The 24,732-nt window shown below is 41.2% G+C and overlaps 1 protein-coding gene across 12 annotated transcripts in view; it reads right to left on the bottom strand.

Annotated features, from left to right (window-relative positions):
* The window catches only part of DOCK9 (dedicator of cytokinesis 9), a 286,418-nt gene that overhangs the window by 17,674 nt on the left and 244,012 nt on the right, over positions 1 to 24,732 (bottom strand). For 3 of the 12 annotated variants that reach the window (XM_079779188.1, XM_079779189.1, XM_079779190.1), the window contains exons 38-48: positions 23,328 to 23,464; positions 17,197 to 17,312; positions 15,177 to 15,314; positions 14,874 to 15,056; positions 13,009 to 13,122; positions 12,677 to 12,892; positions 11,384 to 11,441; positions 10,362 to 10,439; positions 8,965 to 9,071; positions 1,003 to 1,125; positions 204 to 317 (exon numbers count right to left, since the gene is read on the bottom strand). In XM_079779188.1, the coding sequence (XP_079635314.1) occupies positions 204 to 317; positions 1,003 to 1,125; positions 8,965 to 9,071; positions 10,362 to 10,439; positions 11,384 to 11,441; positions 12,677 to 12,892; positions 13,009 to 13,122; positions 14,874 to 15,056; positions 15,177 to 15,314; positions 17,197 to 17,312; positions 23,328 to 23,464 (1,384 nt within the window). Of the gene's footprint in view, positions 1 to 203; positions 318 to 1,002; positions 1,126 to 8,964; positions 9,072 to 10,361; positions 10,440 to 11,383; positions 11,442 to 12,676; positions 12,893 to 13,008; positions 13,123 to 14,873; positions 15,057 to 15,176; positions 15,315 to 17,196; positions 17,313 to 22,733; positions 22,778 to 23,327; positions 23,465 to 24,732 lie in introns of those variants that run through there. The other 9 variants (XM_079779191.1, XM_079779181.1, XM_079779184.1 and 6 more) reach the window with 7 other exon arrangements.

The following is a 24,732-nucleotide window of genomic DNA, read 5'->3' as shown; positions in this document are numbered from 1 at the left end:
AGAAAGTAATAAATAAAAGACAGGAAGAAAGAAAAAAAAAAGAAAAGCAGAAAGTTTACTACTGAGGAAGAATCATACTAAACATGACAAATTCATCAAATTAGCATTTATAGAAAGCAGAACATGTACAAAATACAATTTTATAGAGTTAAGGGAAAGAAAAAGGGACTTGGGCCAGCCTACAGAACAGAGAGGAGGCTCACCTGCCCGAAGAAGGCCACTCGGAAGTAGGTGCCCAGGAGCCTGCGGCCCGAGTGCATGACCTCCGTCACCTTGCTGTAGGCCCGGTGGAGAGTATCGTACAGATGGGCTAGCCTCTGGAAAGCAGAAAAAAAACCAGTTCTCCCTACTTGCAATGCGTACAACCAGTTTAAAAAAGCAAATGGGATCACGTGGGTGAAAAATCCTTGGACTTGAGTTATTAAAAAAAATCAAGACTATATTTGGATTGCACAACTGGTAGTGATCATTTTTGAATTGTAATGTTTCCTACCCAAAGGACCAGTGTGCATATGAGAACCCATCAAATTTCCACAATGCAGTAAGCAAATTCTGCTTTCAAATGTCAGAGATGATAAAGTCCTATGATGACGTTTTCAGTCCTTGATCTCCCTACTCCATCGATATGCTAAGAGAAACTGGATGTGGATTCCAGGCCAGGAAGCATGGAAGAGACAGTTTTCCCAGGTAGGGGGAGCAACAAAGCGTCCTGAGAAAAAAAGGCACCTGGTGATTATGAAACTGTTCCGGGCATCTTTCAAAAGTGGTGTCAGAACTACCAACCATTGTTGTTTGAGATGTGGGGTCTGCCTAGAGGTGGGGTCTGGGTGTGGGATGCCTGATGGCTCAGGGTGGTGACCCGCCAGCCCCACGTGGAGGGTCAGGGACCACATGCTCATCTCTGACCGTGGCCTGCTTGCTCTCTTTGCATGTAAGGAAATCTGGGGGTATATGTCATTTCACTGTTCTCTACACTGGGAAAAAAACAAATAACTCAGATACCTCAAAATCTCTCCGCTTCTCATAAATGGGGATGATGAGTTTATAGATGTCAGCAATCAGCTCGTAGCGTTCGGCCTTCCAGAGTCCATCAGCACACTGTTCAAGGAGCTCCATGAGCACATCCTGACCAAAGAAGGCGGCCATGGGCCAGAAAGGAGTGTTACTAAGGAACAAAACAGCGTGTCCTTGCAGAATGCATAGCTGGTTAAGATGGCTAGGAGGAAAATGTCGAAACATGGAATATTTTTATTTATTTATTTATTTACTTATTAAATTTATTGATTTTAGAGAGGGAGAGAAAAAGAGAGGGAGAGGGGGAGAGAGAGAGAGGAACATCAATGTGTTGTTCCACTTATTTATGCATTAATTTGTTGATTCTTCTATGTACCCTGACCGGGGATTGAACCTGAAACCTTGGTGAATTGGGACAATGCTCTAACCCAGTGGTTCTCAACCTTTCTAATGCTGCAACCCTTTAATACAGTTCCTCATGTTGTGATGACCTCCAACCATAAAATTATTTTCGTTGCTACTTCATAACTATAATTTTGCTACTGTTATGAATCGTAATGTAAATATCAGTGTTTTCCGATGGTCTTAGGCGACCCACAGGTTGAGAACCGTTGCTGTAGCGCCTAAGACCATCAGAAAACACAGATATTTACATTACGATTCATTAACAGTAGCAAAATTACAGTTATTAAGTAGCAACAAAAATAATTTTATGGTTGGGGGTCACCACAACATGAGGAACTGTATTAAAGGGTCGCGGCATTAGAAAGGTTGAGAACTATGCATGCATATAAGCATAACCAATGGATGCAAAACTCTGGGGGGTGAGGGCATATATGGGAGTGGGGTGGGGGGGCAATGATAAGATATGTACACATATAATACCTTAATAAAAAAATTGGGAAAAAAAAATAAACAAAATGAATACAAAAAAAAAAAAAGAAAGAAAGAAAGGTTGAGAACCACTGCTCTAACCAATTGAGCTACCTGGTCAGGGCCAAAACATGGAATATTTTTAAACAGTAACATCCATGCGTGTAAGAACTCGTCACTGTAATTTTTAATGAGTCATTTCCCAGGCATGTTTGCAAGCAGAAATGAAGGGCCACACATTGTATGACCCTGTAGTAAATTGCAAGGAAGAAACTGACACTAATAGCCTCTCATAGGTTCTCAAGTTTTGTTCTTAGTTCTCTTTTTAGAAATATAATTAGAAATTTTTTTTTTTCCTTTTTGAGGAATGATGACAATGCTGCCACATGGAGAGTTACTAGGCATGACTTTAATCCAAATTAAACAACTCAGAACAATTCAGCGATGGCATGTGGTAGGCATTATGCCTACTTCACCAGCATCCTTTCCACCTTCCCTTGGAGATTTCTATTTGCTGAAGTTTGCGTCCTCACCTTGCCTCCTTAAAATCCTTAAACTTTCGAGGAAGCTAATACTATCCATGACAGGGTTGGGGCATGTGGCTCAGGTTTAAAGTAATCAGCATAAATCTACTTCCTAGACACAGGCGTTGCTCCATCATGGGTGGACATGTGACCTAAACCAGCCAATCAGGGTAAATTATTGGACAGCTTGGGATTTGGGGACAGAAGTGCTCTCATCAGACTGGACATAAGAGAGGCAGCATGTAGTTTGATTGGGGCTGACATTTACCTCATGAGTAGTCAGGGGCATGTCACCCTTAGTAACAGAGTGGAGGGCTCCCCCTACTTCCCAAAGCAACAGTAATATTAAACACTTGGATTGATTGCTGCCAATCTCTCTGTGGAATTTCCTAATGGGAGCCAATTTATTTGACCTTTCCTGTTTAAGCCCATTTGGGTGGGGTTTCACTAATGATGTTGAGTAAATTTTCATGTGCTTATTTGTCATCTGTATAGCTTTGGTGAAGTGTCTATTCAAACCTTTTGCTCATTTCTCTACTGGTTTGTTGATTTTCTTGTTATTGGGTTTTGAGAGTTCTTTATCTATTTTACATAAAATTCTTTACCAGACATGTGATTTGTAATTTTCTCCCAATCTGTAGCTGGTCTCTGGATTTTCTTAACAGTGTCTTTTGAAGAGCAAGAGTTTTTAATTTTGAGTTAGTTCAATTTAGCAAGTTGTTACTTTTTGGATTGTCCTGTATATATTATATCTATCTAAGAAATCTTTATTTAACCCAAGTTCACAAGTATTTTTTCCTATGTTTTCTTCCTGAAGTTTTATAGTTTTATATTTTACATTAAACCCTTTGTACTCGCTTGCTTTTTTCTCAATTCCTTTATTCTAATGCTAACCGTGTCGAGTCACACTCAACATCCGAGTGCAAAAGGTTAAGTCTATGATTCATTGAGTTATTTTTTAATATAGTGTAAAGTATGTGTCAACATATATTTTTTCCATATGTATGTCCAATTTTTCCATTTGATGAAAGATTATCTTTTTTCCATTGCATTGCTTTTAAACCTTATTCAAAAACTAATTGACCATATGTGTGCAGGTCTATTTCTGGCTTCTCTATTTGTTCCATTGATATATGTCTATCTTTGTGCCAATACCCCACTGTTGTGATTACTACTGTAGCTCTGTAGTGACATTTCTGATATTTGGGGCCAGACAACTCTTTACTCCTATGCATTACAGAATGTTTAGCAGCATCCTTGGCCTCTACCCACAAGATGCCAGTAGCAGGAGCAACTCTTCCCCACCCCACCCCATCCCAAAAAACCCCTGTGACAATAAAAAAATGTTTCCCGATTTGTCAAATGTCCCAGCGGGGAGAAGTGGGCAAAATCAAACCCAGTTGAGGACCACTGCTTGAAATCACGTGGTGTGACTCTTCCAACTTTTTCAAAATTGTTTTGGCTAGTCTAGTTCCTCTGCCTTTCCATCTAAATGTTAGAGTCAGTTTGTCGATTTCTACCAAAAGTCCAGATGGGAGTTTGATTGGGACTGCTTTGAATTTATAAATCAATTTAGGAAGAATTGGCATGTTAACACTGAGTCATCACTTCATTTATTTACATCCTCTTTGATTTCCCTCATCAGTGTCTTGTTTTGACCATACAGATGTATACAGATTTATACCCAAGTTTCATGTTTTTTTGATGTTTTTATAAATAGTAGTGTCTTTAAATTCTAATAATTTATTCTTTTCAAGGAAATAAAAGTTTGGAATAATACTGAAAGTCATCCAGTGTATTTGTTTGTAAAAACTATACGAGATTATCATTAACAATATAGTAAAACTATGGTATAAGGATCTCTAAAAATAAGGTTGATTGATTTTGTATATTGATCTTTCATTTTATAATTTTGCTAAATTCACTTATTAGTTTTAGTATTTTCTTCCATAAATTCTTTGGGAATTTCTCTGTCACAAGAGACAACTGCATCTTAGGTTAATATAGACAGCATTATTTCTTTTTCTTGCCTTACTACATTGGCTAGAACCTTTGGCACAATGTTGAAAAAGAGCATTGAAAACAGATATTCTTGTCTTGTTCCCAATTTTAGGGGGAAAGCATTCTGTCTTTCACCACTAAGTGTAATATTAGCTCTAGATTTTTTTGTAGATAATCTTTTTCAGGTTAAGGAAGTGCTTTTCTACTAGTTTTGTGTTTTTTTTTTTTTTTAAATCATGAATTGATGTTGATTTTTTTCAAATAATTTTTCTGCATCTATTGAGATTGTCATATGGTTTTCCTTATTTATTCTGTTAATATGTTGAATTATATTTATTGGCTTTCCCATGTTGAACCAATGGTGCGCTTCCAGGGTAAACCCCACTTGGTCATGATGTGTTCCTCTTTTTGATATACACTCAGATTCAATTTGCTAATATAGTTTGTAAGGGTTTCAATAGTTGCTTTTTAACATGTTTGATCCTCTGTCATAGCGTCAATGAAGGGTAGACACTGAATTAAGAGCAGCAGGGGTTTATTTAACAGTAGTCAGTGTGTCTCTAGGTGAGTACTGGGGTGGCTAACCATCAGGTGAATGAAGCATTTCCTGCTCTCACTGAGCTGAGTCTATTGTGGAGACAGCTCCATAAAGAGATTGTAAAAGATGGTGGCAAGTGTGCTGATAAAGACATGTGCAGGGAATCAGGGATGCAGAGAGGTTTGGCATCCATCCAGTGATGAGGAAAGTGGTGGGCAAGGAAGGCTGCAGAAGGTGACCACTGACTGAGTGGTCAGGAGTTAGGGAGGTGAAGGAGAAAGGTGGGAGTGGAAGTCAGAAGGATGAGAGGGGAGACATTCCAGGCAGAGGGAACTGCACAGGAAGACACAGGAGAGGGCAGCAGGTCTGGGAGGAATTTACAAGCAGAATGAGGGGTTGGAGTATAAAAGTTGAATCAGAGAGTGGCAAGAGATGAGGCTGGAAAGGAGGTGAAAAGGATTAAGTAAACAAAGACTACATTGCCACACTCAAAGTTTTCTGTCCAACATAAATTAATAATTAAATGTTAATAATTTTTTTTAAAATGTTGATAATTTTATAAGACATGAAAATGCATACAGACATACATCAACTACCACAACAATGGAAGTAATATATAAGACAGATGTTAGTTGATTTTAAAATGATGTTCTGTCACCCTGGCTGGTTTGGCTCAGGGGATGGAGCATCGGCCTGCGGGCTAAAGAGTCCTGGGTTCGATTCTAGTCAAGGGCACATGCCCGGTTGTGAGCTCGATCCCCAGTAGGGGGCATGCAGGAGGCAGCTGATCAATGAATCTCATCAATGATATTTCTTTTTTTTTTCATCAATGATATTTCTATCTCTCTCTCCCTCTCCCTTCCTTTCTGATATCAATAAAAATATATTTAAAAAAATAAAATCATGTTTTGTCTCTCCAGGTAAGGCATCTGTGTATGGCAGTCTTTCAGGTATAGTTTTAAATGGCTCTAGATTTGGTCACTTAACGAATATATATAAAACAGAGTTTATGTGGGTAATCTCCTGGGTCAAATGCTCCTAAATGGGAGACTAATATTTGAATATTATTTTTACTCTTGTTTAGTCAAATCAAGAACACATGGAAAGTTTAATAAGAGTGAAGCCTGAATTCAAGTAGCAAATCAACACTATAGACAATTGAGCTCATTATGAAAAAAATCTGTCATATTTGGTACAAAAAGATGAACTTCAACCAGGGAAACTGCTCAGAATGGTTGGAAAATGGGAAAGTTTGAGAAAGTGAACTGAGCTTAGCAAATAACTTTGCAATAATTATTATGATATGATGGTAATCAAAACTTGGGAAATAACACATCATCAACTTTTATATGCTACTGGACATTATTTTTATTTCTAGTGTGCTAAATACAGTGGATTCTCATTCTCATGGTAATGACACTGTATAAAGTCACCATGATCAATGAATTAGTGAAGACTGAACCACCCCTCCTAGGGGAAATACAGGATTAGGTTCCTAAGAGCCTCTGGCTACAAAATTTTTGAGAACCAATCAGTAAATAACCTTGTTTTACATGTGTTTCTGTGTCAAGACACCTACTGTAGTATATGTTGTTGATTCATTAACATTGAACTCATGACCCAAAGTACTCACGCCTGAAAAAAGCTCATCTTACACAAGTATTTTCTCTGTAAGGTACATCACAGATGTCCTGTGCCCAGAAACACGAGACAGCACTACACTTGGGGGTCATTTGAAACAGCAAAATCACAAACTAAAAGAACAAAGATGTGAAAAACATGGCACTGAGTAGAAAAGGACAACTGGTTAAAGCACGAGAGCCAGACCAAGAAGACAAAAAGTTTCCCTGTGCCTCCTCAGTTAGGAGCAGGTAAGCTCAAATTTTCTGCCGCTCTGTGCATGTCCCCAGTGACCACACAAGCACCTCCATGAATACTGATTTTGAGGGTTACAAAGAAATTTTAGCAACTGGACTGCAATTTCCACTCTCCCCTCGACAGTCCTCGTCAGCCCTGCCCTCCCTCGCTCGCTCTGTGTTCTGGGAGGCGGATGCACTAGAACCTCCGCCTTGCTCCCTGTCTTCTAGCTCCTGGCGGACTCGGCCAATGGAAGGCTCAGGTCAGGAGGAGAGTGAGGTTGGGGTGGCTACTCGATGGCTCCCTCCCTGCAAGGGTGCCCGGATTTCGGATTTCGCCCTCCCCTAAATAAAGCCTACAGTCCTATCAGGCAGTCCCTTGGTGTAGTTTCTCTTTCTTTCCAACCTTAGTCCATAGGTCGAGGGATAGTAACCCAGCTGCTGTTAATCTCAGGGAATTGCAATATTCCCTGTTGGTTTCCCCAAATCCTGTTCAAACTTCCAAAATAAGTCCCTTTATTAGAATTTTCTCAATTTCCTAAGCATGCCACCTACTTCCTTCCAGAACCCTGCCTGTCTGGCATAATGAGGGAGGGATCACAAAACCACATGGGCTGTGAGGAATTTAGACATCATAAAGGATTCAGAATTCTGTAGTCTGCACAGAATCCAACTTGTGAAACAAAATTACAAACAGAAATGGGATGTTCCTTTTTATCTAATCAAAAGTAAATAAACTGGGGGGAGTCTGTCCTTTCGATCAAAGTCAGGAAACATGAACTGCGACCAACAAAAACTCATCGGAGGCCTGCTGGGAGGAGAATTATGTATTTTTAGGTAACTTCTCTAAAATCATTTAGGAGATCATTAAAGGCGTTCAAATATATCTAATAATGCAGCTTAAAAGGACAATGATTCTTAAACTATGTATATACGTATTCCCTTCTCTGGTAGAGATTTTCAACTTTCTTTTTTTCCTAAAACATCCTGATAGCTCAAGGAAAAAGGTAAGTGGCAATATGTGTTTTCCTGGCTTTTCGAACACATTATCCTTTCCATTCCTGGCTAGTTTCAATCTAGATGTGCAGGGCTTGCTCGGGACTTTATAATCCTGCTGTGTCACATCCTAATCATCACAGATCATGCACTATGGACCTTGTTAAAGATTTACCAACTGTATGCTTCAAGGACAGGGTGGACAATCCATATTCTGAAAATGACTGATAAAGCTATCCCTGTCACATGTTTGGCTATTGCGCAGAGTGGGTGCCATTCACAAATTTTCCCAATAAAATCTGTACTTTATTTCACTGGGTAATTCTCTCTGCAGTAGTGATTATTACAGCCTAGTATTTAATCAGATGAGCAAACTTGAGCTTTATTTTATCATCCCTGTGGGACAGGTTCCTGAGAATTGTTTACTTTCAAATCTTTAATTGTTGCTGACATCACTGTTTTCCTTACTGAATTCCTAACGAATTGCTGCTCCCCAAAGGTCTGACTTGGCATGGGGGACAAGGGTGGTTTCTACAAGGAGAAAATCCATTCAAGCTTCTTCTCAGGGAAAAACCCAGTTAAAACTTGCCTTGAAGTGAGGAGTTCAAAGCCAAGAACACATGGGCCCTGTTACCACAGTGATTTCAAAGTAAAAAATAAAAAATTAACGTCTGTCCAAGCATTTCAAGGTGTGGAGATTGCTGAACAGTTAATGACATGTAATAACCAGCTTGCTTTTTTATTTCAGGATACTTGAAATAAAACTTGATCTATCTTGGTTAAATTTATTTTAATATTTAAGTATGAAAAACAATATATCATCCTCCTTTCTCATGTTTTAAGTTAGAACATGATTTGAGACTAGACATTTTAGGATAGTGATTTTTCAACTTTCATCACAGAATTTGACCTCTCAGCCTCACTTCACTACTAACCAGCTCCTCAAACTCTCCTTGGGAGTCCTGGATGGATTCCTAGGAAGGGAGATCGAATGGTAGAACTAACTGCTGCTCTGTTCCTGGTGTCTGGAGCATTACGTTAGTTAGACAAAGTGTGTCGACAGCAGCTACAGAGAGAAGGGCCTCTGTCCCACGCACTGGCAGGGTAAACCACAGGGGCGGAGGTTCTCGTCACGGAAAACCGCACGGGCCGGGGCACTCACCTCGTTGAAATGGACATCCTGCATGCCGACGTCTTCCATCATGGAGGCCTCCTCCTCTATGTTTGGGGTGATCACCCTGAAGGCTGTGCATCCCTGTCTAAACATGCCTAGAATCGAGACAGCAGGGGAGAGAGTGAGTTATTAACCCGTAAGTGGATGAACTGTGAGGGTTCCTCCTGCCCTGAATGTTTCCGTATTGAATGAAAAAACCGATTTTGAAATCCCCTGGGTCTCAGGCCAGCACTCCGGTGGGAGCCTGGGGACCACTGTGTGCTTTTTCTTCACTTACTTCCTCAGTGTTTCTTTTTCTCGCCCTGTTTTATTTTTCACCCACCTTTACTAAAATGTATGCAATCTTTAAACTGTAAATGAACTGAACTAGGTATTGAATTGAATTAATTATAAAATAATAACCAATAAACAATAAATTAGATTTGGTAAGATGATATGTGTTCAGTTACTAAGAAAAATAAAGAAGCCAAAGCCAATCAAGGAAAAATATTGGATTCAAAAATAACTATATTTCTGTCAAGCTCACCCACTCTGCTTGGGAGTAACCCGGAACCTGCACTTCCTGCATGAAGCAGTCTCTGAAACCAAGATGTAACTCAACAGCCTCCGTGATGAGCCAAGAAGCTGACTCAGCTGGTTCCACATGGGCTGTCTGGGGTAAGGAGAGGCCTCTTTACCCCACAGTTGGAGAGCAAGAGCACAGAAAGCATGAGCGCTTCAGGGGCCTAGGCACTCAGCTCTCTAAGGGGGGATGGAATAAGGTTGCAGCTGGGATAAGGTAATAGCAATAATGGTCCATTTGGGGTCTCTGCAAAAATAATCAAATGAAGGACTTGAGATGTCTTTTACCTATTTTGTGATCACTGTTTACAATAAACCAAAACAGAAGTCAAAACTTGAATTCAGACCTCCCATATTTTGGGAACAGGAGGAACACAGAGAATTTTGAAATCAAGTCTTAAAGGAGTAGGACCTAAAGCCAGAGATTTTCCTGCTAATACTGGTCAAGGTTTCCACACGAGACTCTGCCCCTATCCCAGTCTAGACTTGCTTTTGTTTTATGGAGACAAATGAAAGCCCTAATCCAGGAGCTTCAGATACGTTAACGTACAAAAAACAAAATTGTAAAAGCCAACCACCCACTTTTAGGTGACAGAGTACACCAAAAGGTACAATTTAACTCCAGTGAACAATTACTGTGGTGGCCAGAGGGCTTTCCTCTCCTTGCCCACTGAACAGAGAGGCAGGAACAGAAGGAGAAAGGAGAGCCAAGGCCAAGGCCAAGGCCGTCCAGGCAGAGTTAAAAAAGAAAGTCCCCACATCTCTGAGTGTCATGTGGATGGGACGGCTGGGGCCCCATGGACCGGGACGACCCTTGGGCTCACCTGCCCGGCGCCTCCTCTGGCAGGTGCTGTAGCTGTAGGGGGAGAGGGTTGGCTCCCGTCGGAGGGCTATGTCTGCTTCTAAACATGAGGAAATGTATTACCTGACAATAGGTCTCAACAGGAAAGCGTGCTGGTAGTAAGAGAATATGGAGCTCTTCTTGAATTTCTTTCTCTCTTAGGCTCTGATGTACGGCAAGCCTAAGACTCACTTAAATTTCATTCCAAATAGCCAGCTACACCAGAAATATAGACATTCGCTGGCCAGGCATCTGTGACTTCCTATCATTTCTCACTCTGTAAACACTCTCCTCATTAGCCAGACCTGGAACTGCTGTGCTTGTCCACGTGCACACACAGCCAGATTTTCCAAGATCCTCGTGCTCCAAAAATAAATGCCGCCATTGGAGGCTGCACCGATTTTGCAGTGGAAATGAGCAACTGGTGTTCAACCAAAAGGAACACATGAGAGGATTCATGGCCTGCTAATCTGGGAACAGATATGAAATGCACAAACGGGCACCATTCACTCCTTGCCCTTTCCTTCCACGGGGAGGCAAGGTTTCCAGCCAGCAAGCTGCCTCCTCACACAATCAAGCCAACTGGGCCACGGTCCAGAAAATGCTGTCTGATGAGATCTCGTGACAACTGTCTTTTGATAGATAAATAGTTCCAGTGGGAACTATCTTAAGGGGAAAATAAAACCTTTTCAGCTCAAGATTGGCCTCACTTCACTGCAAAGCTCATTAACTAGTCTTTGGGCGATGGAGCCATTAGCAAGAGATGATACGACAACATGCCACCCACTTTTCCTTTTGATGTTGGCATTTCTGCTGTGCCTACCAAGTCAAGCAAATGTCACGCCTGCAAACAAAACAATGAATAGCGTACACACACACACACACACACACACACACACACACACCACACAATCCCCCACCTCCTGCTTTCTCAACGGCTCCTGCTTATCTTTGCTGCTTTGTACAGTTTTATGTTCATTTCACAAAACACAGGAAACTCCTCACCTTTTCGTGTGAGATATTCTGCCACCAGGGCTGTGACATGGACGTAGCACATTGCCGCCTGCAACAAGAGACACAGGCCTCAGAATCACCATTGATGCAGCATGCCAAAATGCTCGCAGGCAGAAACCTAATGCCTGTGTGTACTTATGTTAGATACCAAGGCACCAACTCATGTTCCTAATAGCTGACATGTTTACCTTTGGAAAGAAGTGGAACAACTGTCCAACAGAATGGACTCCATAAATAATCAATATGAAAAAAAGTTACAAGCTTTTTTTCAGATGTGGAACGTAATTTCACTAATTTAAGCAATTATAGAAGTTTAAAAGTAAAAGCATGCTTCTTTGTTAATTCCATGGATCATGCCTACATGCCTTAGCACAACCCTAAACGCAGTTTTCATGGGAATAAGAGCATGCCTTATAGCCTACTGTTTTCCTTATTTCCCCCATTTTACAGATGTTATCGACACACAGGGGTTAAAAACGGGCTCAGTATCACAGAGTCAGTAAATGTTGGATCTGGGATTCCACACTTTTCCGGTTCCCACACACCCAACTCCTCCCCACACTGTCTGCTTACTGAGACATGGCAGATCTGAACACGAGGGGGCGCTCTAACACCTACCAGGGCCACAGATGGCAATGAACACCCTCAAAAGGGGAAAAAGGTATACCCTATCAATACTTTAATAATAGGAAAATTTGATTTTATCATAAATAGAGGAGTTTTAGAACTAGAGGGGATATTGGATGCAGACACTGAGTGCACTTGAATTAGCAGGCATCTGCATGAACATGGATGTTTTTAAGAGCTTTCAAACAATGCCCTTTTGTGACATACATATCCCCTTACAATTTGGTAAATTATTAAAATGCTTACATGACTATGAAGTAACCCTGAGCCTAACACTGTTTAAATTGGCTTCTTTTTTATTTTATTTTATTTTTGTTAATCCACACCCATGGATATTTTTTCCACTGTTTTTTAGAGAGAGTGGAAGAGAGGATGCGGGGAGAGAGAGAAACATCGATGTGAGAGAGACACATTGATTGGTTGCCTCCCTCAGGCACCCTAACCTGGAAAGGAGATTGAACAATGGGGTTGCCCTTGATCGGGAATCAAACCTGAAACCCTTAGGTGTGCGGGCCAATGCTCTAATCACTGAACACACTGGCAAGGGCTAATTGGCTTCTTTTAATTACTGGAAAATTTTTCTCAGAATTGGCTTCTTTTAGTGAATGGGGCACAGTTTTCTCAAAAAAATGCCCGTGGGAAGGCTTGCAGGGCTACCTCGGAGAGATCCCCATTTTTGACGTGGATCCTGGCCATGCTGTCCAGCCACGTCTTCCGGAGCTCAGGGGTGCTGGCGTAGGACTTGGCCAGACTGTACTGGAGGTCCACCAGCATCTCTGGGTCGTTCTCGTGCTCCTTCATCTGGGCCGTGGCCATCAGGACCGTGCGTATCCTTTTGGTCAAGTCCTTCACGTCCGAGGAGAAGGTGGTGTGCTGAAACAGGAGTGGGAGAACACGTGGTTTTCAGCTGTGTTTGGCCTGTCCACGTACATGGTAGAGAGGAGGCAGCGTCTCGGGGGTGAGAAAGACAATGGGACCAGGGCACCCACCTTGATGAGCCTGTCGCTGTTGGCACAGTTGTTGATGATAGACAAGGACTGCTGAAATCTGGTTCCCCCGATCCCCACAACATCTGCTATCAGCTGGCTGACGGAAATAATGACCTTAGGGACACACAAATGTGAGCAAATCAATTCACCTTCAAATGCCTCCTCACCTGGGCTCAGCTCCTGCCTTCAGGTAGGTTGTGCATGAAGTCAGGGCAAAGGGGTAGTTTTGAGCAGGGATCACTCCAGTGTAGGAAATGATGACAGTGATTTTTCAAGAAGTATTCCAGAAGGGGATTATGCTATCATTAAGTATTTTATTTGCATAGGAAAATGGTAATAAGAGAGTGTAGAGGAATGAGAGGGCAGGGGCAGGGGAGTGGTCTGGAGAGATTAGCTGGGGAACTTATATGCATATATGCCTACCCCATGGACACAGACAATAGTGTGGTGAAGGTCTGGGGATGGTGGATGTGTGGTGGAAGGAGTCAATGGGGAAAATAAAAGGGGGGACATCTGTAATACTTTAAAAAATAAAGATAAGTTTTTAAAAAAGAAAGGGAAAAAGAGAATTAGATATGCCCGTACCATTTGGATGGTTACCTATCACTTTCTCTAATAAAAAGAGAGACATTAGTATTTACCTCCTTTCAATAAGTAGACTGTCCTTTGCATTTTTTGTTAAAAGGTATACATATTAACTATGCAATGGGGGAATCTCTCTTTTTTGGGGGTCAATGAATAGCACTGGCTTTATCCAGTTACTCAAGCTAAAATGCATGGATGCCATCCTTATTCTTTCCTTTTCCTTCACTGCACCCAAGCGCAGCCAATCACAAAGTGCTGTCACCTCAACCTCCTCTTCCTTCTAACCTCACCACGACTGGTCCAGAACACCAGCCTCTCTGGCCTATATTGGACTATGGTTTCCCTACAGTCTCCCTAGGTAACGTCTTGACTCCCCCAATCCACGCGCATCACTGGGGTCCAGGCAATCCCTCCAAATAGGCAATGATGCCTCCTCAACTTGTTCTCACCCACATTCTCAAGTTCACTATAAGGATCTTCTCCAGTTCCCTGGATGGGCCCTTTCCCCTGGGTTGCTAGGCAGCATTCATCCTTCACATCCTCTGGGAGCTTCTTCACCTCTTTTCTCCGGGTCCCCAGCCAGATGCCCCTCCTTGGGGCACTAACGCTCCTCTATTATACTACTAGCCCAGGGCACACTGCACTCCGAGGGTGTTGGGCTCCAGCAGGACATATACTCCGTGGGGGCCAAGAGGGGGTTCTGTTTTGTTCATGGTTGGATCCATGGATCCTTGCATGTAGTTTGCAAACAATAAATACTTGTTTAAATAAAAGAATAAATACAGGGATGAAGAGGGCATTCCTCTGTATGTTTGCAGAAAAAAGAGTCTCTGACAAAAATATGCACGACTTTCCAGTATCTGGCATGGTTCCCAGAGCAGATTACTTGAGACATTTTAATTCTGGAGAGACAGGTGTATATTAGTAGATGGAAGACAGAAAGGAACCACTTTGGACGTTTTGTGTCTTACCTAAGATGGTTACCATGAGGCATCCTCACACAGATTCTTATAAATCTCCACTCAATGCAATTTCAGTCAGTCTCGTGTTGATTCAACATGTAAATATTAATTTACCAATAGAAACACATGCTGGGCCTAAATCTTACAAGGTGGAGGATGAAATAAACCAAACCTGCCAATGTGACTTCAAATATATCACCTCAAGGCTGACCTTGTAGTACTTACGCAGAGGTAAATCAGCACACGTGACACACACAGTCTCCCTGCTGAAACAGAATTTCAGAGCACACTTGTATGGGAAAGCTAAGCTACACTCACTTGCAAATGCGTCCGGACAAAGGACTTCTTCCCAGTGTAGTCGAAGTTGTTCCTCATCAGGAAGTAGAGCAGCTGGGAGGCCTCGGTTCTGATGGAGCTCAGCTTGGAGTTGCAGAACTTCAGGATCTCGTAGCACAGAGCAGCACACATGTCAGCTCTCCCTTCGTAGAACGTTGAGGGAAACTAGGTGGAACATGAGAAAGCAAGCAAGCAACCACGTTACGGTCACTGTGCCCTGCACCTCCGGGTGCAAGAGGAAAATGCAGGACAATCGATGATGACCTTCCCCATGAAAGAGCTTACCTTATAAATTAGCGACCTCAAGGCAGTGAAGACATTTTTCAAAGCCGTTTCAGACTGATGTTTTTGAAGAAAGCACAGGTAGACGTCAAAAACTTTTTTCATGAGAGGATTATGTCCATGGTCAGCCAGGAGCTGGTTCTAAAACACACAAGGACGGCTGGCTCAGTGAGACACACCAGACACTCCAGTAGGCTTCACATCATTTTGAGGCTCAAAGGTTAAATTTTCCAGGCACTAAGTAAGACAACTTATAACTTTAACTCTGCCATGAATCCTCTAAGAAAGCACAGAATCCTCTTGTGTTATCATAAATAAACCTGTCAATAAACTTATGTTTCAGAGAGTTTACTTTTTTTCTATAAAAAGAGGAATTATAAAACTTCCCAGCAAACTGTTACCATATCTTATTGTTGGAAAAAAATTTTAAGGGATAAGTTTTGTGTGTTTTTTTTTAGTGATTCACAGATGCATTCACAGCTGGTAGGACACCTGGAAATCACAATGATCTTTATATTATGCAACACCGAGGCACAGTATTGAATTCCATCATGAGAAGAAGCAGCAATCTAATGAGCAGGAAGCGTGTTTTAATTAACTGAATATTATATAATTCTCAGCCATGAGCAACTGTTCAGCAACCGAAAATAAAAAGGCTGCTTCCAGTGTTGGGGAACTGCTTACATGGTTTGTTGTCTGTGAGCACCACTTTCCCAGGAACCACAGTCCTTCCTAATTATGGGCGGAGTAAGGTCTGGGCGAATCTGGACGTGAGCTTTTATTTTCTCAGCGCTCTTTGCGCTGAGGGATCCAGAGGAAATGGTTCACAAAAACTGCCCAGACCCTGTTCCTGTTGTCTGAATTGCTCCCGTCTCTAAGTTCTTCCCTCTGGAGTTGAATTATTTTCCCTTTACTCTCTCTGGTCAAAGTGTTGCTTCCCATTTTCAGGATTTAGGCTTCTTAGGTTCTGATCTCAAAACTTGCTTGCGAGAGTGTAATTAAAGCTCACTTACACAAGATATAAATAAGTCCTTACTTAAGGGGATCAAGGACCTTTCATCCTAGGAACACCCCCTCCCACACACACACACACACCACAACCACCAACTGCCTTCCTTAATTTTCTAATCAATTTCTGCCTGTCTCTCATTAATTAGAAAGTCATAGACACTAAACATAAAGAGTCTGGAACATTCACTAAGGCCCACAGGAACGGAGCTCCCTGTGAAAAGACACTTATTCTGTTAGGATCTGCACATGATACCAGGGCAAATATTTTTACTCTAAGAAAGAAACATGCTTTTATGAGAAGTGGAGATAAGCAAAGCAGAGAGTGATTTAGGTTCTGTTTTCCAAATACCCCTGCAAACAAACTGTTCCAATATTCATAGCATATTGATATTCATGCAGTTTCTCCTTTCTGTGCTGGAAATGGAAGCAATCATTTAGCAAGAATGGGAAGCATTTGGTTCCTAAAAACAAGGCAGTGCCTGAAGGGACCGTCTTCATCTACTTGAATATTATTTCCCCAAACCCAAACATCAGACCAAAACAACCTTTTCTACCCCTGAAATGCTCCTACCATTTAATTAACAGATTTTTTAAAAATTAAAAAGGTGAATGTGTTTGTACTTAATGCTTCTTTATGGGTAAATAGCTCGTTTCAACCGCTACCACACTGAGACATGTTTAAGGAGCGGGGAGGCAGAGATGCCTGGTATGTTCTCATGTTTACCATCCTGGAGGGCACAGCAAACGCCTATTTTCCAGGTACATGCCGCCATTTCCGCTGCTCACACACACCTGTGGCACACCCTGACCAGTAAGCTTTATTATAGTTCGGGGAATTCAAGTCATTAACCGGGGAGCAACTTCATTAAGGGCATTGAAGGATGAACGGTTTTCCTTACAGGGGCAAAAACAGTGAAGTAAAAAGACAACGCAGAAGGCCTTGCTGGTCCATGAAGCAGCACACGAATGTAGAAGGTGGAGCTCTAACCTCAAACAGCCGTTCAATACCAACCTTAAATGCCAGTGTAAACAGAGAGAGAGTGTCCAGAGTCGTGAGGCACACCTCAGTGGCAATGTTGGCTTCAAGTAACGACTGGTGAAGAACATCTGCGTCCGAATGGCCGTAGCCTGCATGGATTACAACACAAGGTCACTGCGGGGGGCTGCACACAGAGCAGAGCGGCTGGCGGGATGGTACAGTCACAGTCAACTTTTGATTATTTATAGAAGGCTTACTTTTTAGGGAGCACGGGGGGCCGGGGGGTGCTGGTAGTTAATAATGTTTCCATTCAATTGTAAGTCTTTTCCAGCTCCAGAAGGGAAGGAATAGCAGCAAGCATTGATTGTGTGCTTGCTATGTGCCAGCCATAATTCTACAAACTTTACATGTATTACTTCATTTAATCCTTCCACAGCCCTATGAAATGTGTACATTATTAACCCCCCTTTGCAGATAAGGAAATGGAGGAAAGGCTAAACGACTTGTCTTAAGTCACACAGTAAACAGTGGAGCCAGGAAGGCACCTGGACCAGACTCAATCAATCTAGCCTCTTGGCTGAGCTGAAGGACGGCGAGAGTGGTGAGGGAGGAGGAGATGTCCAAAGCTTCCCACACAGACAGAGGCAGCACAGCACAGGGGGTAAGAAGATGAGCCAGGGTCAGGCTCTGGTCCCTGAGTCCAGCTTGGCCAGCTGCTAGCTGTGTGACCTTAGGCAAGTCATTTGACCTCTTTATCCTCATCTGTAGAATGGAGATAATAACAGTATCTATCTCAGAGGCTGTGGTGAGTATTAAATTCGTTAATATTTGTGAAGCTCTGAAAGCAGTGCCTGGCACAGAGTGCATGCTATGTAAGCGTTAAGTCAATAATGCAAAGAGCTGTATTATCAGCTAGAACCATGATTAATAATCAAGAGTTGACTGTACTGCTAATAGTATTCTACTTGCTTTAATAAAAAAAGCACAAAAGCCAGTGTGTCTGAAAGAAATGTTTAAGAAAAGGAAAGAACTTGAAGAATCATAATTTAAGTACAAACTGATATCTTCTTAGGTGGCTGTAAAATCAATTTAGTACCAATAAAAATGGAGGTCGACATACAATTTGAGATATTAAATTATGAATGGTATGCATTAGCAGAAAATATAGAGATGCAAAGATGTTACAGTATTGATCTAGATTACAAAGGAAGATGGCAATATAATAAAACATCATGTAATGTCTTTCTCCAAGGAGCAAAAACAAATCAACACTTACTATGTAGGTAATTTTCTTAATACTCCAGAGAGGAGGACATTTTGTACATGGATCAGGGAAATGAAGTACAGAAAACCTACAGAATTTTCTTGAGGCCAGAAGTGGGGGAAAAATAGAAACTACACTGCAAATCCCTTATTTAGGTCACATTATGGGGATAAAATAAAGTAACTAGCATGATGTTATTTTGACTTTAATAAATGTCAGCTACAGGATGATTTTTAAAAGGTACCAAAAAAAAAAAAAAGCTTTTCAAAGCTACTGAGTTGCTTTTCAAAACATGGTAAGAATACTACTGTGTGCTTTCATCCGATTCTGCTTGGCTTTTAAAAGGCAGTTGAAGTCGTGTGTTTGTGGCCTGCATTATTTTCCCACTTGGCACAGTCCATGTGCCCTTAGTGACCCTACGTAACACACCTGGCACCATGCTAGTTCTGGTTCTTTTTATTTCTGCATTTTGGGTGAGAAATCTCCCAGAGAAAAGGAAGATGGATATTTTGGGGACTAATATGTATTGTACTGCCTTCGAAGCCAAGGCATTTCCTCATTCAGTGAGGTTTGTTTGGACAGATTCAGAGACAATGAAAGAGGAAAACAGAATGATCACAAACTGGGGCAAGAAGGAGCAAAAAAAAATCACACCTTTTATTAGACCAACCAAAACTATCACACAGCCCAGAAGGACCCTTTACTGAGGGCTGCCATTTACCCCAAATAAAGTTTTATAGAGTCTGGGTTAATCTATAACAAGGGACTTGCTTTGGTGATTATTTTCATTCTTTCTCTGCATGGAATTGTCTTTTTTCTTTCTTTCTTCCTTTCTTCTTCTTTTTTTATTTTGAGGTGGATATAATATTAAATCCTCCAGATAAGTAGCAATCACACTAAAGGTAAATGGCACTTTGCCAAGTTGATGTATTCTCCAAAATGCATTGGTAAGTTACAAATCTTTTGTAAAAGTCGTCATTTTTTAATTTAAATGTTTAATTGAATTTATTGGTGCCCTTTCTCTTTCTAGATAACATTGGCTAAGGGTATCCAGGTGATTAACATGTCTCAGAATCCAGGAAATGTGACTTTATAGCATTTTTTTTGCTATCTTGGGTATAGACATTTGAAGTATCCAGCCCGTTTCACCTATTTTTAAATATATATTGTCCATGCTTAGATGTTTAAAAAATACTAATTTTACTTCAGAGAAGTATGCATTCTCTGCATTTTTCATATTAATTCAATATTCTGTATAAAAAAGAAATTTAATTATCACGTATTCATTTTCCTATTCTCAATTCATAAATATCAAAGAATTTGGGGGTCAGATGAGGTCTCATATGATCAGGTGCTCACACAGCGTCTGTTTTCACACCTGCCCATACTGGCTAATGGGCATTTCAGGTAGAAAATGCTTTCCCATGTTGACCTGAAATCTAAATCTCTGCAACTTAATCCAGTGATCTTAAACTCTTACGTTGAATTACAGGAAATACAGATTTTCTTCAAGCATTTCTACCGCTTGGCTGCTCTTTCCCACCCCAATGGGGAATGTGAATTAGCAGGCAAATTAATTTAATATATTCCCCTAATACTGTAGAACATCAAAATAAATACAAAGTTTCTTTTCTTTTCTTTTTTTTTTGCAAATGCATCTTATTTGCAAACATGTTTCATGTCATTTCCCCCTCATTACCTGGTTTATATAAAATATTCTACATACAGCCATCACTCTCAACTTGTCACTTGGCACAAATCTCTTCTACTGACACACAATGAGTGCACTTTACAGTAAACTGGTCAATGTCTTCATGTTGTAAGCATTTACCTTTCATGTACCTGGGCAATGACCCAAACAAGCCTCTATCCTTGGAATGTTTTTAAAAGTTAAAACTATTGTCCACGAGGGAATTTGCCATTTTCATTATATTCTCTTAAAATATGAGAGTAAAGTTAAGTCCCTGCTAGAGTGACATGTGTAGTGCCTCTGATGTCTTTTCTTATGTTCTAGTAATGGGTGATAGGAAGGTATAACTTGGCCCCACTGGATTAAGTTTCTCCAGTCCTCTGCTGCTCCCTGCTGGTCATGCTGAGGGCTGACAAAACCTTTCCTACTAGGACAGAAGAGCAAATAAAAAATATAGGAGTAGAGGGGACTCTTCCTATTTTGATTCTTCTCTAAAATAAATTCATTTTATACTCTGGCATCCTAGAAAATATCTCATAGATTATATCTACATCATATTGATTGGCCCAACAGAAAGTACTGTATTCATTGTTAAATAGGATTTTTTTTTAAAAGAGACATATATGGCTATAAATTTCCCATAAAATGTCTAAGTATAGATGTAAACAACCATGTGTGTACATATACATATACATGACCACACATATACACATGTATACATATGGTACACACTCCCTTCTCTGTGATTTTTGGCCGACTTAATGATGTGAATCTCAAAAAGCTAAAAAGGGAAGGGCGAAAGCCACCCAAATACATATAATCAGAATTAGAGCTATAATGAAGCCTGACTTCCCGGGGAAGATGCAAGGACTATGAGACGTCAGAACCACTTGGGAATGAGCAGGAATTGTAGGAACACAGGCGAAAGGTGAAAGAATCAGCTACACGCTGTGTATTGGGAAGGCCGAAGAAGAAACTGATTGAGGATTAGTGTCCCTGAAAATGGACTAAAGAAAAAACTCCAGGATGAAGGAGGAGAAAGGCAAGAAGGCCAGGCTCTCTGTGGGCAGCAGGAAGACAGAACGGAGATCAACTGTGTTAACAATGTGGTTTTTGGCAGCAGAACCCAGCCAGCTGTCTCTCTCCTCCAATTCAAGCCACCACCGCCAAGTCCATTCGTAGTGGGAGGAGCTGCTGCACATCTTAGTGGATTAGTTATTCGACTGTTGGTCTCTTATTTTTGTTTGTTTTCTGCGTTTCCTAAATGATTATCTTTGGAGGTGGGGCCTTAGTCTGCTTATGATTCTTTTAAAAAATGTGTTAACAGTTAAATATTTATGTCAACTGACAGGGAGGCAGTCCCTGCGTTATAAATGGTCTGGGCTAAGGCCTTGGAGCAGGTCCTGAAGTTTAGTGGAACTTTAATTTCTGTTTGTTTACTAGGAAATGAAAACTGAAAATAACAAAACTCCTTGTTTTGTTCGTTTCAATCCCTTGTCTGCAGAGCTAGGGAAGCCCTAACCGTCACGATGTTGGACAATCAAGGACGGCAGATGTAGCCGTGTCACTAATGCACTCTCGACAGCTCAGTCAGAACTCAGCACTAGCGTTTGCAAGCTACCAATGCAGTATGTGGCAGACACAATACTGATTTAAATTAAGCCTAGAATTTTATAAAGAGAGACAATGCCCATTACATTTAATGTGGTCAGGGGAGGAAGAGTGGGAAGCTGCTGTATTTTGATTCCTCAGCTTTCTTACTTTGACCTACAGCGGATCCTGAAAACAATACAGGTTTGAACTGCATGGGTCCACTTATAGGAAGATTTTTTTTTCCCAATAAGCACTGTAAATTCATTTTCTCTTATAATTCTCTTAATAACATTATTTTCTCTAGATAACTTATTACAAGAATACAGTATATACCATATAAAATATGTGTTAAACAACTGTTTGTGTTACCGATAAGGCTCCCAGGCAACCATAGGCTATTAGTAGTTGAATTTTGGTGGAGTCAAAACTTATACGAGGATTTTTGACTGTGAGGGTGATCGTGCTCCTGGCTCCCATGTTGTTCAAGGGTCAGCTGAATTATCAATGTAATGTGATGGGAATATTGTCTTTACTCCTGGCCTACATTAAGAAAGAGGTATGGAAAGTCACAGTGAATGGAGTTCTTATGATTAGAAATGATGAGGAGATATTAATAACCATGTATTAAAGACATTACTTAAAATGAGCACAAACATGGTCTAGATAGAACAATAACTAGCTATGTCATGCTTGGAGGAAAGATGGAACAATTCAGAGAACACACCACTAACGGAAATGGTATTTATCATAAATGATCATGTTAGTTTTCAAAGTGCTGCATGGTTGATACCTTTTAGGTTTTCTGCTTTGAGAAACCCTTAAGAAAATGAAACACTTAAATTTTAGGAACAGCACAACCCCTCTGGTGAGTGAAAAAAGTCAAAAATGTGGGCCCACATTTTGGCAGAGTCTCTACGGTGAAGTTAGAAAGCACCGAAGTTAGGAAGGCAAGATGAACAAAAGGTCTCGATTTGCAAGGGAAGCAGCCTTTGGAAAGCAGACTTCAACCTGATTAAATCTTACCATTGTCTACAGAAATTCCAAGCACACTTGATATCTTTCTCACACTGAAAACACAGAAAAAGTCACTTTGTTATTGGCTTTTCCACACCCTCACAAATTGATTCACCGGCTTTATGGTTTCACAGCAGTTAAACATACATTCTAAGCTGGAATGTCAGAATGTGGACGCTGATCAATTACATGCACGGGATCAGGGCAAAGGACGTCTGTCCCAGATGTTCTCAGACATGGCGGGGTGGGGGGCAAAGGAGGAGATCAATGATAAATTGGCGACAGGCAATGAATCCGAATATTAAATTAAAAATATCATAGAATGTTTGGCTATCGAACCTGCCAAATTTTGTTTTAAAAACACAATCGGAGAGGTTGGGGCCAAGGGTCTAGCACTTTTGGGTCTGGTGCCGTAGTTGACCATGGTCCACATTATGTCATTCTCCTCCGAGAAGGGCACTGCGCCTTGAGCTCTTCATCCTACTTGCTCTGAGCTGGAAGAAAAGTCAGGTTGGTGATGTGGTGTGGTGTGGCCTGGGGCTCTCCCCTCTGAGCTGTCACATGAGATGGCTGGCTGTTACGATGGTATGTCATGGGACTTACTGTGGTTAAAAGTGAGAGAGTTATCCAGGCTGCCCAGCTGCTGCAATCTGGCATGCATCATTCCTGTTCTGTTATGGGAAACAGGCAATGTCTGAGACTTTCGATCATGAACTATGGGTCCCAACCCTTCCTGGTTCCTGCAACATGAGTGAAATGGGATAGAAGCAAAAGTTAGACTTGTTACACTGCAGAGAGACCGGGAGCGTTAGTGAGGTGAGGACACGGCGAAGAGCAGACGGGCAAACGTGAGAACCAAGCACAGAGAGCCTGTCTGTGAGCCAGAGACACACAGGGCTCACAGCAAAGCACCAGTGATGACGGAGAAGCGAAAACCAAGCCAAAGCACAGAACTCTCCAGTTTTAGAAAGTACTTTAGAGATACTACTTAAAAAGAAAAAAATGGAGCCCAGCCGGTATGGCTCAGTGATTGAGCATCGACCCATGCAGCAAGAGGTCACCGGTTCGGTTCCCAGTAGGGGGCATACAGGAGGCAGCTGATTGATGATGTTTCTCTCTCATTGATGTTTCTATCTCTCCCTCTCCCTTCCTGTCTCTCTAAAAAAAAAAATCAATAAAAAACAACAACACACATTAAAAATATTTTTAAAAAAGAAAAAAAATTGAGCATCAGTCCAACATGGTGCTAAAGTTAGCGTTCTGACAACTGCCAAAACACCACAAATCTTTTTGAATTATATATGCTATTAAAGAGCAAAAAAAAACCTTTTAAATTAAAATAATGCATTGGAAGAAACAGAGAACAAACATGCAATGGGAAAGATTATATGAAGCGGTTTTAACACCTTTATTCTTACCCAGGCAGGAAGGAGAAGAGCCACACACTTTGTTAAACTTGTCAGCAGTCAAGTAAAGAAAATAGAAAAGTGATCTGGGTTAGCAATCAAACAGCTAAATCCCTGTTGTGTACCACCACCAGAGCAGGTGAAAAATGAGACCAGTGCTGGAATGACACCTGTCCCCATCCCTTAGCCAGCCGTCTCCCTCATTATGTTATCGTGTGGAGTAGAACAGGGCATGCATGGGGTATCATCGGGCAGCATGCTGCTGGGTGATTTCAAGGTGACACAATGAGAAGGCGCAGTACTCATTAAACCAGACCACCGTGAACGGCAAACACTGATGACGTTTAAATCATCGCTCAGAATCGTTTTCCCATGCAGCAGGGACCGTGGTGATTTTCTACAAAGCATGGCGTGTCTTTCCACAGAGCACCTAACAAAGCACCCCCCCCCCCCAGCCCTCCACTATCACCTGCTCATCCATTTTTAAGATGGCCAACAGATGCATACTTTTATATGCAAATATATACAAGGTACTTATGAAGTTGGATGATTTTCTTTTTAAAAAAAATCAAATTTTTAGCCACTGAAAAATAAGTTAACAG

Source organism: Cnephaeus nilssonii, assembly GCF_951640355.1.
Source record: "Cnephaeus nilssonii genome assembly, chromosome: 8".
Taxonomy (NCBI): Eukaryota; Metazoa; Chordata; class Mammalia; order Chiroptera; family Vespertilionidae; genus Cnephaeus; species Cnephaeus nilssonii.
Note: the sequence above shows the minus strand (reverse complement) of the source record. Positions and strands in the feature narration are given on the sequence as shown.